The sequence below is a fragment of the Aptenodytes patagonicus genome, chromosome 1 (assembly GCF_965638725.1).
Source record: "Aptenodytes patagonicus chromosome 1, bAptPat1.pri.cur, whole genome shotgun sequence".
Lineage (NCBI taxonomy): Eukaryota > Metazoa > Chordata > Aves > Sphenisciformes > Spheniscidae > Aptenodytes > Aptenodytes patagonicus.
This window is the reverse complement of record NC_134949.1, coordinates 125,317,567-125,337,107: the sequence shown is the minus strand read 5'-3', so window position 1 is coordinate 125,337,107 and position 19,541 is coordinate 125,317,567. Positions and strand designations below refer to the sequence as shown.

Sequence of the window (19,541 nt, the reverse complement as noted above, 5' to 3'; positions counted from 1 at the left end):
CAAAGGTTTTTCTTGAAGCAGTGCTTGAGCTCTACAGCGGGCAGGTTTCCAAGAATGACTTTGTGTAGTCAGAAGGGTAGGTGTTCTCTTCTACAAACTATTCCTACTTCCACGGTGCCTTTACTGCTGTCCCAAAGCTAAGAGCAAACAAGCATACGTAATCCAGCGCTCCTGCTTGTACTGACTAGATGACCAAAAGCCTTTTTGCCCTCACTCACCCAAGTGTTTGACCACAGCAGCCAACAAACCGCGCCTCTGGTGACCCCATGCTAAGTCTGGATAAACAGCAAATGCCGCTGGGAGGATTTTAAATGCTGCTGCTTTCCTTGACTTCACTGTGTTAAACTCCGCAACAAGCTAAGTAGAAATACCATTAGCCACCTCTTTAGATTCAGAAATACGTCAATGTCATCGTTAAATAATCTGTCCTGAATGCTTCAAAGAAATAATAAATTAGGCCTGTTGATTCCAACAGTATCTCCTTATGCAAGAACATGGGGGGGGGTTGTTGGTTTGGGTTTTCAGGTTTGTTTGTGGTTTTGGGTTGTTTTTGTTTGGTTTTGTTTTTGTTTTTTTTTTTAGGAAAACTGTAATTAACATTGAAAAATGGATTAGAAAACTTGAGATGGGTTGAAAAGCTTTATTTCGTTAATAAAAACACAACTATACCTAACATTCAACCACAACATTTTTTTTCTTGATGATATTTAATGCATCTATTTTCATGTTGGCTAAATGTAATCCCTAATATAAAACCAATTCTTTTTTAGATTTAACATTTAAAAAAAAAAAACCAAAAACATTTCATGCATATATACACACACGCGCATGATGCATCATGACCTTTTGAACTAATTTCTAAAGGCAGCGCTAATTATGGAGGGGCTCTAGCCCCTTCCTGCAGGGAGGCAAAGGACCTGAAATAACGTAACAGATGCATTCTGCTGTACAGCGTGGGAAGCTGAACCAGAACTGCCAAAGCCCAGCAGAAGAGGGAAAGGTGTCCCCTAGAGCTTTGTTCAGGCTCGTGTCAAAAAGAAAAACCCAAAACAGAGGAGGTGTGGAACAAGAACTTTATAAACCACCTATTTGTCTTATGGGGCAGGAATGGCAGGGTTGCAGATACCACTGTAGCATGAAGAGAACGCAACTCTGTCGCTGTTCTACAGGCACGGTCCTAGGAAGAATTCTGTCCGCCTTTACTTTCAAAATATTGTGGCTGTTTCCTGTACCTAAATACAGCAAGAAGGATTTACTCCAAAAGAGAAAATTGTTTTCCCTCCTCCCTCTGCTTGCTACCGTTCTGTTACTACTTCAGACATTTAAATCACCGATTTGCCGTTTTACATTTACATAGCTGTTAAGGGCTATCCTGGACTGTCATTAATATATGCTAAAGCCCTTAGAAATGTACTCCTCCGAAGGAACAGCGCTGTTCCCTACTTTCTCTTTCTTAACATGGAGCTTGAGAAGGTTGGCCAGACCTTCCCTCCCAAAACACGGAAGGAAATAGTTTCAGTGATCCTCACTCAGTTTGGGAAGCACAAAAACTGTCAAGGAAGGAAAGGTCAGTTATCAATAAAAGTAGGAAAAAATTCAAGCGTTCGATGAATTTTAAGTCAGGGAGGAAAAAGTAGCCAGCCATCCTCTACTCGGCAACTGAGTGAGCCTCTTAAGGGTTGATTCTGCGTATATATCAATAACACATTTTCTAAGACAGCCCAAGAACACACCAGTTCTAGTGTAAAACGTAACAAGGAGGAAACTAATTCTGTTTTATGCTAGGCCAACCAAACCACCTACCTCTATCCTCTAGTACCACTTGACACCAAATATAATCCCACCTTTGGGTGAAACTGCCATATTATGCAGCAAAGAAACAGCAAAGCTCCCAAATTAATTCCTAATGCCAGTGCCTTTCCAACTTAAAAAGATAAATCCAGCACTTTTAGGTTTTGGTGAATATATGCTATGACAAAGTCTTATGGTTCTGCCATGAATCAGTGTTCATACTTGTCGAAATAGACACGAGGTTCCATAAACAGCAATGCTATTCTTTGAAAACTGACCACCAAACTGAAAAACTAAGGAAAGGTTAAATAAATCAAAAGGAATACTGACTGATATCCAAATGAAGTAACAAAGAGATTATCTCAGACCTAGTCTCATGGAAGACAACTGTTCCCTTTTTTTTTTTTTTGTTTTAATTCATTTAAAACAGTGATAATGAAAATGTAGTTGAGGACTCCATGGATTACTAGGATTCCTTCAGCTGAAAGGGTGTAGCATGATAGCTACAACTTTATTACAAACCACAAGCCAACATGTAATTCCAACACCACCTGAAAGAGATAAAAAAACCACAGTTTCAGTCATGGCATCAAGAACCCTGAAGAACACAAGCTTCTGAAAACAACTTTGGAAGTGTAAAAAAATGAAACTTAAGAGTTATGAGGTGAACAGGAACAAAACATCTTTCTTTTTAGATACAAATGCATTCAAGGGATGGCAGCTAACTCCACGCTGGTCCCGAGAAAACCTGAAGATTGTCTGGGGAAAAGAGCACCAAATAACACGAATGTGAGCCAAAGTGCGGTATATACAACCCACAGCTTCTAAAAACATTTGCTGTGACCTAATAGAAAATGTCTAAGGCATGGCAAGCAACAGAATACTTTGCTAGAACCTAAATTCAAGATTTGAGATAGGTAAAAAGTAAATTTCCTCCGAAATTTAAATTAGTCTTTTAAAAAGTATTAAGTCCACACTTCTCTCCTTTCCCCTTGCTCCCCATACAGCTATACAGAAAAACTCCACTGAGACCTTCGCTACTGACCCAGACGCCTTGCACTGCTGTTTTAAAGGGTCCCGTCATTCGAACTAGCAGCACAGAAATTTGCATTGGTATGATGGAATAGAGGGTGTGCCCTGACTGCAATATACAGCACATCCATATTGCAGACTATATAGAATCATGCTACATAGTATCACAGAATACATAGCTATTCATAGCACACACGTGAAGAAACTACCTTTTTGGTGATTTTTAGACTTTTTTGTGTTTATCACCTAGAATTCAAAAGCGATCTCTTTACTCTGACTATCAGCCAAGACAAAAAAGGAGATTTGAAGGCAGACATGGATGTCAACCTTTTTAAATCCCTTCAAATGCTATTTAAATAAATGTCTTCCAAGGACTATTCCCCCACCCTGCACAGAAGCAGGCTCCTCTCCGGTCCAGTAAGCTTGCGGGATACAAATCATTCTCTAGCCAGCTATTAAAGAGACAACAACATACAATTCCAACAACATATTTTGGAATTCCTTCTAAGGCAGTTGGGACTTACTAGCCTGACATGAAGATTCACCAGCAGCATTTTAGCTCGATGGCAAATTTCCACACTACATTGTCCTGGCATTCTGCCTGTCTACTTACCCCGTTAGCATAGAACCAGCACGCTTTTCACTCAGAAACAGCTATCTACAACCTGTGATACCGTTCTGATCATTAATTCGTTAAACTGCCCAAAAGAGAAGGATTTAAGTAGGTAAAAATGCAACAGGAGCACGATGGGAGAAAGGCTGGGAACGGACAAGACAAAATGGCAAGAGGGAGCATACCTAAATCGTTCTGGAGTTACACTACTATGAAACCCCAGCAGTTTATAAGAAACACACGTAAGCGATACAGACCTATGAAGTATTTGCCCATTTTTAAACCCAATTCTGCTATTTCAGTGGACTCCTTAATATAAAAATATTTCCGATTCGAAACCTTCTCCAGGGTCTATTTCATACTAAGATAAAGCTGCACTGTTTGAGAAGAAATAAAAATGTCAAATAGGCCATTTCATTGACTACATAGGAAACAGCTGATCAAATGTCTGAAACTCCTCCCTGCATTACGGGAGTTCGAAGAAACGTACAGAAGCAGTGCTTCTAATCTGTGTGTGCTCTTCATCACTACATTGTCAGCATCCACACGGGCTCGGGAAATGTATTTTTTCTACTGTACAGTTCTTACCTGCCACCCCCGTAGGAAAGGCTACCAAGCGCTCCAGCGGAGCGAGCCATTTGCTTGGAAGCACTGTAACGGGCTCAGAATAGTACTTCCAAATGAGAGAGATCATCAAGGCAGCCTAGAATTGAAATTTTTGTTAGCTTGGATAATAATACACATCAAAGTACATTTCCACCACTATTTTGAAGCAGTAAATCACAAATTCTAATTAAAGAGAATAGTTTCTTTGTTATTTTACATTGGTTTACATATTTTTAAACTTAGTATGATCTTAACTTTATACACAATATTAAGAGGTAGCAGTGAGACGCTGGAAAATACTGCTTTCTTTTGAGACCCTGGTTCCAGTCTATCACAGACAAACATAGTGATAGTAACTGTTAAGTTCTGATGATGGTTTTTAGCCATAATCCTTGCCTGCTAGGAATCCAACCAGCTTTAACATTACCCTAAAGACATCTCCAGGTTAACCGCTGTCATCCTTATTAGCAGACAGTTCTTTGGCATCAAGTCTGAACTACAGAGACAATCTGATGAGGCACCGTAGCAAAATGTGTGGCAGCTGTAAGTGGAGATTTGCATCCTCATCAAAAGCACATTTTGTTTTCAAAAACATAAGCAAAATATATTTACAGGTATCAGAACTTTCCTGGGTCCGGTGCCATATATAAATGAAAAAAAAAAAAAACCCAACAAACCAAAACAGTGATGAAAGAGCCAAGACAAACTCCTATCTTGTCATCTCAAAACCAGAAACACATAGCTAAAATGAAAACTCAAAACTCCTTCCACCCACAACTACCAGACCTTACCAGCAACATCTCTCCCTTCTATTTCAAGAAACTGTTTCAGTTTGGCATGCGCTATGTCATTGGAATATCAAACACCTGTGTGACTCACCATCAGCCAATAAATGCAGGAGAGAATTGTAACACTACTGAGGATTTGGTTTAGTAATTTGTATTCATAATAAAATATTTACTTACTTGTAAGATGTAGAACACGATATTTATAACCCACTTTATTTTGGCTAATTGGGCAGTTCGTGCTTTCACTGTTAAAAAAAAAATCACTGCATTATTTATAATAGTGAATTACACTTACATAAAACTATTAACGTATTAATATTTCACTCTTCAAATCAGGCCATTACACTGTTTAAAAATCTCTTTTCAAATGACTCATAGCTATATTGAAAGTACCCTTCTGCAAGAAAATGCTAGGTCCGTACCACACCATAGTTTCCTATTAATGCTACTATGAAAAGTTGCAAAACGCTGATATCCTAGACAAAGAAATGTCACGCATAATCAAGAGCACTATGCCCAAATGAGAACAGTCACCGTGGCTACTAATTTAAGAACCTGCTTCAGATGAAGCGTAAAGTAAATTTTTCCCTTTCCTAAAAGGGGAGAATGACGGCTTTAGCAGATGTACTTTTTGCCTTACTTCATTCAGGAACAAGGTTAAGCCTATTCCTTCACTGAAGGAACCTTGGTCAGGTTCAGTATTCAAACTTCTCATGCCTGTTTTAGTTCTGTTCCAGCACCTCAGAGCAATATAAAGAAGCCCGGCGAAGACAGCACATCTTCAAACGTAACGGTGGCCTCAAGTTTTCTAAAACAACGTTGTTGGTTGTTAAGCAAACCACTCAAATCTAGTTTAATTGCAATTATTGGGTTAAGAATAATACTACTGAAAGCAATCCAAACCTGCCAGTTGTAAATATTGTCCTTTCTCCAAGCAAGGAGCCTATAAACATCCATCCATTCCGCACAGAGGAAGCGGACAAAGCAAGTAGTCTCCTATCCTGTTAGGAGCAGTTAGTGAGTTTGGGCAAAGACAAGAGCAAAAGCTCTGGTGCCAAAGGCTTACGCGTACTTTCTACCACAAGATGATGGACTACGCTACCGTAAAATCCTAATCGAGGCAAAGCACTACAGCTCTATCGCAAAAGCTGCTGCGTAAGATCAAACAGGACTGCAAAATGAGAGGAGAGATCTCATCTGGCCACCTTACAGGCCAACGTTTTTTCTCTCTAGCATTTTGTAGCACACCACCCAAATAGCCCCAACCAAGCAGTGCATCCTTTTGCAGTGAAGATAGGCAGCAGAGGACTTCCTCGGCTTATTCAAAACATGGTTCAGTGATGAGCATCACTGAGAAAGAGTAAATAATTACACACTGAAGCCCAGGAAATTCTTTGTAAGAAAAATTTTACATCTACATCACTCCCTTATCAGTGTATGCAGAACTATGCACAACTGAAAGACAAAAGCAAGCTCTCAAAAAAGTTTAAAGAAAAAAAAGACAGAAAGAAAAAAAGAAGGAAATGGATAAGAGGGGGAAGAAAAAAGCTGAAGGAGAAATATACTTAAAATTGAAAACATTCTTGACAAAACATTTTTCAGAAACTAGAAAAGGAGGTAAACATTGCACCGTACCGTGAGTTTTAAGCTTGTCAGTCATTTTGTTAATCTTTCTTTCCAGACGGGCGTATCTAGCAAACTCATCCATCATACTAATGGTTGAGAGTTCTTGCTTCATGTTCTGAATTTCAGCTCTCATCTGGGACTCCTGCTCTGCATCCTTTTGTAACAATCTGGATATCTAAGAAGTAAAGAAATATTTATTTATCCGGAATTCCACTGATTTTCTTTAATATGTATGAAGTATGACCTCCTGTTTACATACTCAAAAGCCTCCCATAAAAAAAGGCCCTTTCACCAAGACACAGGAGAACCTTGGCTTAACATCTGCAACATGTTCCAAAAGCCAAAGAATTTTTACTCTCTTGTTCTGAGAGTTCTGAAGCAAACCAAAAAGGGTTTTACCATCCCTGCAAGGCAGATTTTTCAGCTTTTCTAACTGTGGTTGCTAACTGCCTTTTCCTTCTCTATTTCTGCTTCCATCTCCTCATCTCCCCACTCTCGATGATGCTGCCTCCCGAGACCTTTCAAACCTCCCGGGCCCCGCCTGCCTGCCGCTGCGTCCTGAGCTGAACCGCTGTCCTCCCTCCTTGCAGTTCTCATCACGCGCTGCTTGGATGACAAGCAGCCGATACGTGCAGGAGAGGAAGGGCCGGGGAAGCACTCCTTTTCATCAGTGCTCTTTCCAGCTCCAGCAATGCCCTTCGCTCATTCATCACTCCCATTTCCAGCTCCAGCAGCCTCAGCAAGGGTCTAAACTAGTTAATGTGGAAACTTTATTCACCGAAGCCCAGTTTGAGGCCTCACCAATAACGCATGGCTCACCAGTCGGGGATCACTCCTCTAGATTACAGATTGCCTAGTCCGGGCTGTTAGAAACACACGAATTGCCATACTGGCCGAGAGTTGTGATCCATCCAGCGCAGTACCTTACCGCTGCCTCAAAACCAGGAACACAAATTTGCATTAGTTATTCTTCTTACGTCTTACCCATGCGTTTAAAGGCAGTTTTCTTATAACATCTTACTGGTTTCTTGGCTAAAAATTATGTCCTACGGACAGAAACGTAAGAAGGTAATCGCATGTCGTGTTAGCAAACATTTTCTCCCCTTCTTTTACTTTCCTACTTTCTTTTCATGAGGCACCACCTGCTTGTTGGTTAATGAACTCCTTTTACCATAGAAATGAAGATACAAAGAACCTAAAATCTTCTTCTTGCTGTTCCTTCGCAAGTCTTTCTAGCTTTCTCAAGACACGTGTAATTTTCTCCCCACAAATGATGTTCTCAGTGCTGCAGTCAATGAGAACATTACACTACTTTGTCACGAACCACAGCTGAAAGTTGAGCAGAGATTTTCGTTAGTCATCTATAGTAACACCGAGTTCAGCTTCCCAAATTGCTAAGAGTAATTTATGTTTTAAAGGATTTTTATCCATTAGCCAACAGTGTGCACTGATCTGTGTGACTGCAAAGTTATTTGCGTGAAAGAGCAGAATGACAGGTATTTTCACGTGCTTGCTCACGTGCAGGTTTATTTGGCAGTCACAGAGTTTATTGGTCCATAATTCTGTTATCCACGCTTCCGCAGAAACGCTTAAGATCAGCCCAGGGGGCACCCTGATTAGCGACTGCGACTTAAGGTTTTCTCCTATGATGCCTAACTCCTTCTTCATCTCTGCATCCGCTGATCTCCCCTCTCAACAGCGGAGATGTCCCTCTGTTGAAAACACACAAGACTGAGCAAAGCTGTCCTTTATATTCCCCGCAACAACCTAAGGGCTGGAGCCTCAGGAGCTTCATTTAAGACACTGATAACTCATTACCCAGAACTTTGCTTCAAAGACCTGCTTAATCGAGGCTGCCGGAGTCACCCACTGTCACGGTGCCGGGCTTCATCATCGCCAGTTCTTCCCAGCATCAGCCTCTCGAGCTTCTCCTCAGGCAAGAGGCAGGACTAGGCCCTGCCTGTCACAGCTGGGGATGCGTTACGGGTACCGCCGGGCACCGGGAGCCCTCCCGAAACGGCATCGCCCCCCCTCCCCGCTTCACCTCATCTCTCGGCTGTCAGGCGGGGGCGACGCCACCTCCGCAAAACACCGGGCGCTCCGCAAGGGCCTCCGTAACGCCCTGTCCCGCGGCCTCACCCCCTCCTCAGCCACCCGAGGGCCGGGCGCCCCCCCCCGCTTTGTCTCGGCGGACGGCGGCAGAGCCCGGGCGGGCAGGGCAAGGCCCGCAGCAGCGCAGAGGCGAGGGCGAGGCCCGCAGCCCCGCTACCAGGGGAGAGGGGAGGAAGGCGGCGGGCGCTCGGCCGCGGCCCCGATTTAGTAACGGCCGCCGCCCCCCTCCCCCGGCCGGCACGGGGGCGGGGCGGGCGCGGTGACGTCACTTACGATGGAGGAGCAGGAGGGCAGGAGGATCTTGAGAGCGTTGCAGAGGAAGACGGAGCTCAGCACCAGCAGCCAGGCGCCGCTCTCCGCCATGCCGCGCGCCTCCGCGGGCGGGCGCGGGCACGCCCCCTCCCTCCTCCGCCTCCTCCTCCCTCCCCCGCCACTAACGAGCCTCCCCGGCGGGCGGCATCGCGTCGGGGTGGCTCCCCCGCGCACGTGGGGTGGCAGGAGGGTGCCGGGGGGGGGGGGGGGGTGGAAGGGGGACAGGTGCGGCCACGTGACGGGGGCTGGCCAATCGAGAGGCCGCCCCCCTTCCCCCGGCAAGGGGAGGCGGTGGTTAGGCGAGAGATCCCGCCTCGCGCGAGACGGGGAGGGGAGGGGGCGCGCGCGGAGCGGGGCCGCTGGCGGCAGCCGGCCCCGCCCCGCCCCGCGGAGGCGCCCCTCGGGCGGGGGGGCGGTGCCGGCGGCCGCCGGAGAGCGGGGAGCGTCCCCCCGCCGTCGCCCCCCTTCCCAGCCCCCGCCTCCCCCCCCCTCCAATCCGGCTGGATCCTGTTGCGGTGCCGCTGGCGCTGCTGGGATGGGGGGGGGGCGGTTTCCCTGCGCAGCGAGGCTGGCTCGCAGGCAGCCGCAGCGGCTCGCCGTGAGGCACCCAGCGCGCGCAGCAACCGGGCGGGAGCCGCCGCAGCTCCGGGGGTCGCGGCCGGGAGCCGCCGCCGCGCAGCCTCGCCATGCCGAAGAGAAAGGTGAAGCGGGTGGGAGCGGGCGGAGCCGCCGACGGGGAACCGCGCCGCCCGGGGCGGCCCCGCGCCACCGCCGCAGGGACGGGCGGGTGGCGGGGGCAGAGGGCGGCCTGACGGCGCGGGGACGGGGCTCGGAGGGAAGCGGCCGCTCCGCGGGCACCGGTACGGCGGCCGCCGGCGCTCGCTGACGGGGGCCGGCGCCTTCCCCTTGCCAGCCGCCCCGTGCCCCCGGACGGAGGCCCCGCTGGGGACGGCGGCGCCGGGCGCGGGCAGCCGGCGGCGGCGGTGTCTGGAAGGTTCGGCGCGGGCTCGACGGGCGCCTCGCCTCTCCGGGACTCGAAATCCGAAAGCGGCGGCGGGAAGGGGCGGGCGGGGGGGCGGGCGGGCGAGCGAGCGGCGTCGTCACGTGCCCGGCCGCCATCCCGCCCCGCCGCCGGCCTGAGGCGCCTGCGCCGCCTGACGCGCGCTGTTTGTGTTGGCAGGTGACGGTGGCGGACGGGGAGGCCCCCGAGGAGGTAGGTGCCCAGGGCAGGGCGGCGGCGGGCCAGGCGGGGCCCGCCCCGGGCCGCTCCCGGCCCGCCCGCTCACGCCGTTTCTCTCTCTTTTCCCCGTCCGTAGCCGAAGAGGCGATCGGCGCGGCTGTCCGCTGTAAGTACGGGAGCGAGAGGGGGGTGTCCCTGCCGGGCCGGGCTGGGCGGGGGCGTGCGTGTGCGCCCCTGTACCGAAAAGGGGATTACCGAGGGCTGGATCTCTCCCTTACTTGTTCTTTCTTCTCAGAAACCTGCTCCTGCCAAAGCGGAGCCGAAACCAAAAAAGTTAGCGGCGAAGGTGAGAGTCGCTGGGAAGAGGGGAGGGAGAGGAGGTGGTCGAGTTTGTTGTGCGAGTGCCTGGTGGCGTCCCATTTCGTGTCGTCGCTGCACGGTGTCTGAACGTTTTTACTCGTCTTCGCGTGTTCCTTGCGGGAACACTCGTTTAGCTGAAGTATCATTTTCAGATGCGTCCGCCGGTATCTACAGGTACATTCCACCACTGTTGGAGCAGATCCTTGTTAAGCGGTCACAGTATTGCGTAGAAATGTGGGCACTGATTCATGGGTGTCGGATGGCAGTTTGGTACTGAGCAGAACGACTTAAATGTCGAAGTAACTGTACGTAGGATTGTACTTCACTGTAACAAAAGGGGATAAAATATACTGACAATTTAAAGTAGTGTGTTAGGGCAGGAAAAAAATATTTGAATTCCTTAGGCAGCCACTGAAAAAGATCTGAGTTTCCATTCACGTAGTCTAGCTTTCAGGTGCCAGTGTGTATGTGTAAGTAAGCGCGGTTTAGTATGATCTTTCAGTTCTTCGATATAGCCTTCGCAGTGCCAATAACTGAGGTGTGAAATTCTTTGTTTCTTGGGAGAAATAAAAGAGGCTGTGTATGTGTTGGCTTGTTGGTGTATGTGTTTTTAAGGGTTCCTTTGTGATTATAAGCTTTTCTTTTTAACGTATGGATTAAGAGCATTTCAAATACAGTAATACAGAACTCCGCTTTGCAGGCTTTTTGATGTTTTCATTTTATTAATCCTACTGAACAGTTACTTATCAATAATGCACCTTCATTTCGATGGTTTGAATATCAGTGCATTGCCATTCTCGAAGTTGTAAGCCTAAAGAATTTGAGGAAGCTTTCCAATTTTACTTCAGTTCTGATTCTCTTTTTTCCCAGTGTCTTTGCGTGGTGCATCTAATTCTTAATGCTGCTAGTTGGTGCTGACTGATACGCGTGATATTGACTTGCCGCCTATAACTACTTTACTTCTAGAAAGAAACATTTCCACAGTTCATAGCTGGGAACATATTCATGCAAACCAAGTACATGACGAACAGTTGTCATCTTAGAATATGAAGTAGAACACCTTGCACGAGGCTCTTGTGGAATGCTGCTGTAATGTGAATATGTGAACAGTTGTTTGTTCTTTTTTTAATTGCTATTACCATTGGCAATTGAAATAAATGTATAACTTGTTTTACGTTTGGTCCTCTTTGTTCTAAAACTCACAGTGTCACTAAAATCTTCTGTCATTTAGAAACGTTCTCATTGTTAATATAAAAATCTCTTCTGATTGAGTTTTACTTCTCCAGCTTCAGTACTTCCTCATTTTAGCTATCTCTGGACTTTCTTTAAATGGGTTGCAGAAATATTTCACTGTTACATACCAGTCAACTGACAGATTTTTAATTTTTTTAAAAATTATTATCTTTTTTCTGTATTTGATCCATCAAAAGATGCTTCTTTGTATCAACTTTGTAACTTTGTAAAACTTCCCTGACAGTATTTTTTGTGGTTGGGAGAAGTTTGCACATTATGGAGTTACTTGGTTGTTTTTTTAAAAATAAGTATTAATGAAGAAAAATACATTTTGACAATCAAAACACAGAAGTCTGCGTGTTGTGAAATTGTCTTTTACCTGGATTTGTAGTAGTGAGTTTAGCCTTTATAACTTTTTAAAAGGAGGGGTTTTTTTCTCCATTAGCATGTTTCAACTGTTTTCTCTGTGCTCTCGAGGATTTAAAAAATTACCTTTTCTAAAAATAGGAGCAAAGAATCTCTGAAGTTTTGTGGACACTGACGATTTAGTTACCTGACATAAGATGCTTCAGCATTGATTTTCTTGGTGTTTTTTTTTACCTTGCATCTCTTGTATATGTAATGTAACTTACTGCATGTTTGTATCCAGTGGTGTAAAACATGTACAACTTCTGCTCAGTAGTTGCAATTGGTTGAGAAAACCGTATTTTCATGAAGACAGTATTTTACAGGAGCGTTTATGTAAAATAGGAAATGTACTCAGATAGCTATTAAAAAGTTGCACGTGTGAAGTAAGGAAGTTGCATGTTTTTTGTAAGGAGGAGCGCTTGGAGCGAAGATAGTATGGAATGCTTCTGACCAAATGGTTTCTAACAGTAATCTGAGATACACGTCTACAGTACTTGAAATATGCAAAAATGAGAACTTTATTTCTTGGAGTGAATTTTTAGGTCAGAGACAACAAATTAGGACATAATTTGAAGGACATGCTTATGAAATGCACACTATTTTTTAATGACATTAGACACATGTTAAGGTAGATCAGCGTAGTGGTCTTCTGCTTAGAGGTGTAAATGCATTATGTTCTCTTGCCACTTACTCACACTGTACCTGCCCAGAAAAAGTGTCACCGTTTCTCATTTATTGAAAATTTTTGTTAGTATCATAAAGTAATGTTTGACAGATGGTGTCAAAACCAGTGCGTTTATGTAATTCTGAATTGATAGAAATATTTTGTAAGTAGGGGGGTCAGCTGGAGGACAGGCAAACTTCGTAGAGTTTGGTTGCTGTAAGGAACATCTGTGAGGATGTATGACGTATTTATATGAAAGTAGCTCTTGAACAAATAGCTGCTTCTCTACCCATTTAACAAGTCATGTAGGTACAGAGGATGTGACTGAGATACTAACAAAGGAGCACTGAAAACGATACTTCTAGGTGATGCATTTATTTAAGTTAGGTTACTGAAATTCCCGCCTATCAATATAAGAGGAAAAAGAGTGTTTGAAGTGCTTTGTATTTACAAAGTGGAAGGACTGCATTGCTATTTTCTTATGCGCCACGAGGTTAAATCATACATTACAAACTGCTCTGTCTAGCCAGTAGAATCTAGTTATCTTCCCATCCCAGTTTGATTCTCTCATTTTACCGACTATCTGAAACTGTGGTGGTTTGTCTATATATAGTTTGGAAAACTTTTTTGGCAGTTGAACTATGTATTGGCTCGTGGGTTGTTGGTAGTAGCTCTTGCTGCTTAGCGAGTCCATCTTGGTTTTGTGTGGTTTTTATTATTTTCAAAGTTTACCTAGTAGGTCATAGGAATTTACTTATTGGAAATTTATGTCATCGTAGGATAAGTCTGAGGACAAGAAAGCTCAATCAAAGGGGAAGAAGGGGCCTAAAGGAAAACAGACAGAAGAGACAAACCAAGAACAGACAAAGGACAACTTGCCTGCGGAAAATGGGGAAGCTAAAAGCGAGGAGGTAAAGTTGTCTGTATTCTTTGGTGCAAAGCAGCTGCATAACTTACTGTACTGGTTTATCCAAACATCTATCAGAAACATACGCGGTTCTTACAATAGAATCTATTTCTGCCAAAAGAAAGATGTAGCTATTGAAACATTGGTAGATACACCTGGAAAATTCTAGTCCCTAAAATTAAGAAAAAAGGTGAGAATTTTACCAAAGTTCCAATACAGGATAATGTCCTTCAGAGAGGGGCCATTTTCCTTGCAGGTAGGTCTTGGCAAAGTAATACATACCGGGTATACAGAGGGGATATTGCTCTGGGGGGCGGGGTGGGAGTCTGTCTTCGGAGGGTTTGGTTTGGGTTTCAGTCTGCCTTCGCTGTTACTGGAAGAGAAGTTCCTTCTTGCTACAGAAGTTCTTTGACAAGTGCAGTATCCATTTTCTTGGGACTGGAAACAGTTTTCACTGAAAACCCAAAGTCGAAATGATTTAACCAAAGTTGAGATAACATTTACAGGAGTCGGCTGCAGACACTGCTGGTGGAAGGGACAGGTTGGTGCAGGAATGGAAGAGAGAGTGCAAGAACTACCAGTAGTTGTTGTTGCTGAAGAAATGAACACGCCAAATCAGTCTTGGCTGTAATACTCTGCTAAAATGGCCGTGTTGCTGAAGTTTGAAGTCGGTGGTCATCTAACTTAAAACATCCTCCACACTGTATTCTTTTTCTGGAATGTGGACACAATTTAGTTTTAAATTTAGGACAAGATCTGTAGGAAGAAGCAGTGCCTCTTACTAGGGCAGCTGTTAACAACTGGATGAAACGCAAGTTTTCGTGTGGTAACAGGCCTAGAATTAGTCTCAGGTTTCTGCAATATTGAATGCCTCACTCATTTTAATTAGTTCAGTGGAGTTTGCTGATCAGATAGTCAGATGATTTTTTTAATTTAAATGTGTGATTCATGCTTCCTGTCTGGTTGTTGCATTGAAAAGTCATTTTTTTTAAGATGGAAAAAAAGTCATATCTGAATTCTATCACACTGATCGATCAGTGTGCAGACAGATCTTCAAGTAGAGGAAAAGAGTATTTTTTTTTTAGGTAGATGATGCGTTTTGGTGGGTGAGGAAGGTACAGGACAGTACTTGAGTGTACAAGACAACTTACTGTGGGGCAACAGTTTTTCATTTGCAAGCTTTGTGGAAAACGTGCTATAACTAGGAATTCTTTAGTTGGTTTAACTTTCTGCGTAGCTCTGGCTCTGTATTACTGTCGCATAATTTCGTCTTTTAATTTGTGCATGTAGTATTTCAGCGATACCAGCGAAAGTTAAATTTGGCAATGTGTCTCCACTGGGGTCTAGTTAGTACACTAGTGCAGAGATGGTGTAAATTTACAAGGAACGGATGGTGACTTCTGGGGCACGTCTTCATGCTGGTCTCATGTTGGTCACACCAGCCAAAATCGCAGGTTTAATATAATACCCAAGTCTAGAAGAGGCAGAGGTATAGTCTGTCCTGTTGGACGTTACTGTTTTCAATCAGGACGATAGTGTCAGTGATGCTGTTGTTAATCCACGATCTGGTGAAGGGCCAGTGACTGCTTCTGGTGACACTCAGAGAGACGAACGCCTCCGAATGGAAATGGCTTCCGTACTTCATCCCTCGACAGCTTCCCCCAGGTGGCAGTAAAGACTGAACGGGTGTTAGGGTTCCTGTTTGCGTACTACTGTGATTAAACAATCTATTCCGCTGGTGGTGCTGCAAAGCTGTGGAATAATTAAGCATAATTTTTATGCTAATGCATAGATTGCATTCCTTTTTTTAACCTACATTGCAAATGCAGCGAGTTTTCCGATCTAAATGGGGTTGAGATTTTAATCAAGTAAGTTTGTATGAACTTGTTCTGAAGTTGAGGTACAGCATATGGAGACTTGACTTGAAGACAGCATAGCTCTGCTGCTACAGTTCAGTTTCACTGAATGTATTTTTACAAAATTACGTTCGATTTAATGCAGTAGTGTGTTTCTAAGTCTTAGTTGCTCTAAAACATGGTAGGATTTGAGAATATATTAACAGTGCCGCACTGAAATTTAAATTCATGAAGTGTATCTAGTGTCTTTTCTAAATACCCTATATGCAGGGATTTTAGCTTCATAGGTTAAAAAGCCCCCTTTTCCTGTCATAAAGGCAGTAATTACTGAAATGGGCTTTGTTCTTTAAAAAAAAAAAAAATCCTTTGCGGTGTGTGTTGAGTAGTAACAGTATTGTGAAATTCATACTGATGCATCTGAGGAGATAGATGCCTTTTCAAGACAGCTTGTTTTTAGTAGGTCATTCTCCAAGAGAAATAAGCAGGTCATGACACCGATTTATTAAGACCGTGAAGTGCAGTATGTAGAAACAAGTCGTGGTCGTCCTGTATGTCAAGTTAGCTAACTTGTGCATTAAAAATACTGCGAACTAAGAGGCTGGGTCACTTAGAAACTTCCTGCATTGAAGTGTTCTCTGTCTTCTTTTCAGACCCCAGCATCCAACGCAGCAGTAGAGAAAGAAGCCAAGTCTGAGTAACATCTGGTACCAAGTCTTCAATTGGTGGTCCTTATACCTTTCTTCTTGTACAATTCAGAGGAATATTTTTATCAACTATTTTGTAAATGCAAGTTTTTTAGTAGTTCTAGAAAACACATTTTTAAAAAGGAGAGAATCCCAAGTCAACCCTTTTTTTTACATATTTAGATAAGTGTAAATGCTTTTTTTAAGTGGTAAAATCATGTACTGGTTGTCTTGTTTTCTATGAAACCAGAAATTAATGGCATATTACATTAAGGAGAGGGCTTTGAAGCCTTGATTAGGCTTCACGTTCCATAGACTATGAGGGACAGTTTTTGTATCCTACTAAATGAAGCATAACACAGATCAGACTTTGGAATTCATAATGATATGTTGAGAATGTCTTAACATTTTAGTTATTTATCTATGGTTGTACCATCAGTAGAATTGCTTACCTAATAAAACTGCTCCCTAGTGTTGGATTTCTTGCTGAGTGATGTATATCTGTGACAGAGTTATTTTTGGTAGTTGCAGCTTTATTTTTTCCAACAACTTTGTAGCTGTGATGGGAAAGATTGGAAACCTTTATTGTATCTTTAAATACTGACTAAGTAAAAGTTTCTGCTTGGCAGACATAACTTGTTATGTCAATATTCGAGATACTGGAACTTCACATCCAGTTTTAAAGGACAGCTTGTCTACAAAGAGCAAACGAAAAATATTTGAAATAGTCTTAGGAAAAAAAACCCACAGAATTAATAGTTTTTAGATTTAAAAAACTATGTGAATAAAAACAATTGTGAAATTGTTCATAGTGTCTGTGATCACCAAACAAAGGCCAAATAAATCTTGATTATGAAAGGATGTTTCTGTAGCTCCTGCATTGACTACGACAACTCACAATCTAAGTGGTGTAATTTTTGATTCTTAACCATGTTCTTGATATTGTTGAAAATACGCTTTTCAAGAGATAGGTGGTAATGCAGGGAGTGAGTAGCAAGTAGAAAACTGTAGTTGCAGTCTTAATCAGGACTTCCAGTTTGAAAGCCGATAGCCTAGTGCTGCTTCTGTTACCTTAAGAAAAAAAAGTCAGTAATTAGTAAGCATCAGATGTTTTCATCTGTGCGATATCTAAGAGTTTGCATATGCACTCTTGTGTAAATGACTGCTTTAAGGAAGATGCACAAAGCGGTCCCCTTGAACATTAACTGATCAGATGGTGTTGCTGTTGTGTTGGAACCGTACTGGAATTTCCCCAAATCCTGCCTTAAAATCAATAAAGCTTCAGATGTTTGGGGAAAAATGAACCTAGGCTGTGAACTTCCCCAGGTAGCTGAGTTTATGTAATGGAACCCGTAAGAGGATGAGCCGTGGAACAGCCTGGGCAGGAGCAGGGAGGGAAGCACAAGAAAACTCCCCTTCTGGTGCTGATGAGCTGTTAGGTGAGCTTACCGTGCCGTGAGCAAGTGTACCCGCTATACAAGGTGGCAGGTTGACAGAGCATTGTTTCAAATAAAACGTACCTGTGCTGAGAGCCAATTCATGTAGTACAAAACTGTCCCGATTCTTCCTTGCTGTGTTTGAGAAAATGAAATCAATCTTGTTGAAAATTTAACAGCCTTTCATCAGAAGGGGGCATATTAAGTATATATTACTTAACCTTAAAATAAAAAAAATCAAATCTAGTACAGCATTACTTCAGTTCTCCCACAGAGCGCAGGGTTGTTTTGGTTTGGTGTTTTTTTTTCCCCATTTCACATTACTTTGCTGAATTGCAGCAGGTAGTAGCATGGTTTTACCAGTCCATTTGATGCCAGTCGGACAACTGTCAACCTTGTCTTGGGAGGAGTCAAGATCAAAATGTAACATTCGTTCTTTGTTTCTCCACCCCCCCGCTCCTTGACCGAGAACTTGTTTATGCTCTTAAGTAACACCTGCAAGCACAGTGTCTGCTTCCTGTAATTTTTGGTGCCTTTTTCAAATTGTCATAGTTATTTCTAAAAAACACTTCAGTTTAACCTCTAACTTACTTTCTTAAACAACGCTTTCATTTGAGAAAGCATTTTACCATTTACCTTTTCAATATTTAAGCAATGTTTACCTTTTCTTTAGCTTATATATAGGATGTCCTCCAACACTGGAGCACAATATGCTTCTCGTCCAATTCCACCACAGCTGTGTTCCTGGCAGAGCGCACCTGGCTTTGTCAGTGCCTTTGGCTTCAAGCTCTTGGATATTCCAAAACTCTGCATTCATGCCACTTTTTCTAACCCCCCTGCCTTCCCCTGCAAATCCCCCCTCCAGTTACCTTATTTGTTGGTTTAATTTAGTAGTAGCATGACATAGCTACATGACATTCTTTACTTTATGTTTTTAGCAAGTCAAAAACACCAGCTAAATGACTAATAAACTTGCAGGTAAATACCCCAAAATAGCCTCTCTTACCTCCTTTTCCTGAATGCCTACTTTTCATGTGGTTTCCCTCTCTGCTGTTGAGATCCTGTTGACTTTCAACATCTTCTAACATCTATTATCCACTGTTTAATTTATTGTAACTGCTCCCTAATATTTACCCTTGGGGACAAAAAGTTATTTCTTACTTTATTATGGAAGTGAAAGGACTCAGCAAGGGTAAATTGGTGACGGCTTCTCTCTCGCAGGATAGAGGAATTTTCACACTGGAAGGACAGGACAGAGGAAGTTGCATCAGGAGCACGGGAGCCCTGGATCTGCTTTCAGCGGTACAGCCCACTTGATGCAGTAAAGAATGAAGTAGGCTTTCCTGACGACATAAAGTATGCCTAGTAAATACGTAGGTGATCAATTATGAATTTTGACTGATTCTGCAGAGGACAGATACCATGGCCGTGACATGCCAACATGTAACTATAAAAAGCCACCAGTTTGGCTGCTGGGAAAAAGGAATTGTGTATATTGGCACTAGATGTCAATTCTACCTGTGGAGAATTGGAGTAGAAGGCATTTAAATTCGTCTGACAAGAATTTCCATGGGCATGCCTCAGAAAAAGCATTCTTTCCTGTACGATACCGGATACATTTGCTCTGTGCAACTAAGGAACGGAGTGACAGCTAATGCAGATTTGCGTACAGCACTACGGAATACGTACATAACAGAGAACCATCCATTTCAAAATACAACATGAAGACAAGAAAACATGTTTCTTTGAAGTTACTCAATCGTATTCATATGCTGCTACTAGATGTTCTGGTTAAGAGCGTGCTGTTTCATACATGTTCACGCTGCACCATTCTGGAATTCATTTTCTAGTGTCAAGTAGATCACAGCTCTTTAAAACGCAAACACAGCCAGGACGCTGAAGTACATCCAAGCTTAGCTAATGAATACGGATTT

General features: G+C 43.5%; 2 protein-coding genes across 3 annotated transcripts; one reads left to right on the top strand and one right to left on the bottom strand.

Annotated features, from left to right (window-relative positions):
- Nucleotides 1–625: 625 nt before the first annotated feature.
- On the bottom strand, nucleotides 626–8,966 carry GET1 (guided entry of tail-anchored proteins factor 1). 2 transcript variants are annotated; one of them, XM_076354190.1, is made up of 5 exons: nucleotides 8,842–8,966; nucleotides 6,466–6,631; nucleotides 5,008–5,075; nucleotides 4,025–4,139; nucleotides 626–2,342 (listed from the first exon to the last, which is right to left on the bottom strand). In XM_076354190.1, the coding sequence occupies exons 1-5, from the start codon at nucleotides 8,929–8,931 to the stop codon at nucleotides 2,269–2,271; spliced, it is 513 nt and encodes a 170-aa protein (XP_076210305.1). In that variant the 5' UTR covers nucleotides 8,932–8,966; the 3' UTR covers nucleotides 626–2,268. The 2 variants fall into 2 exon arrangements, with proteins under 2 accessions (XP_076210305.1, XP_076210313.1); XM_076354198.1 differs by lacking the exon at nucleotides 8,842–8,966 and adding an exon at nucleotides 8,275–8,289.
- A 465-nt stretch (nucleotides 8,967–9,431) lies between these two features.
- On the top strand, nucleotides 9,432–16,978 carry HMGN1 (high mobility group nucleosome binding domain 1). Its single transcript, XM_076354162.1, has 6 exons — nucleotides 9,432–9,581; nucleotides 10,061–10,093; nucleotides 10,197–10,226; nucleotides 10,356–10,406; nucleotides 13,505–13,636; nucleotides 16,139–16,978. The coding sequence occupies exons 1-6, from the start codon at nucleotides 9,567–9,569 to the stop codon at nucleotides 16,184–16,186; spliced, it is 309 nt and encodes a 102-aa protein (XP_076210277.1). The 5' UTR covers nucleotides 9,432–9,566; the 3' UTR covers nucleotides 16,187–16,978.
- The last annotated feature ends 2,563 nt before the right edge of the window (nucleotides 16,979–19,541 follow it).

Excerpts from the sequence above, each read along its gene's own strand:
- GET1 (XM_076354190.1), bottom strand. The coding sequence starts at position 8,931 with ATGGCGGAGAGCGGCGCCTGGCTGCTGGTGCTGAGCTCCGTCTTCCTC. Across the intron at positions 4,140-5,007 it reads TCGTGTTCTACATCTTACAA|GCTGCCTTGATGATCTCTCT; the intron begins GTAAGTAAATAT and ends TTTCAATTCTAG. Across the intron at positions 2,343-4,024 it reads CTTTCCTACGGGGGTGGCAG|GTGGTGTTGGAATTACATGT; the intron begins GTAAGAACTGTA and ends TATCTCTTTCAG.
- HMGN1 (XM_076354162.1), top strand. Across the intron at positions 10,094-10,196 it reads ACGGGGAGGCCCCCGAGGAG|CCGAAGAGGCGATCGGCGCG; the intron begins GTAGGTGCCCAG and ends CCCCGTCCGTAG. Across the intron at positions 13,637-16,138 it reads GGGAAGCTAAAAGCGAGGAG|ACCCCAGCATCCAACGCAGC; the intron begins GTAAAGTTGTCT and ends TCTTCTTTTCAG.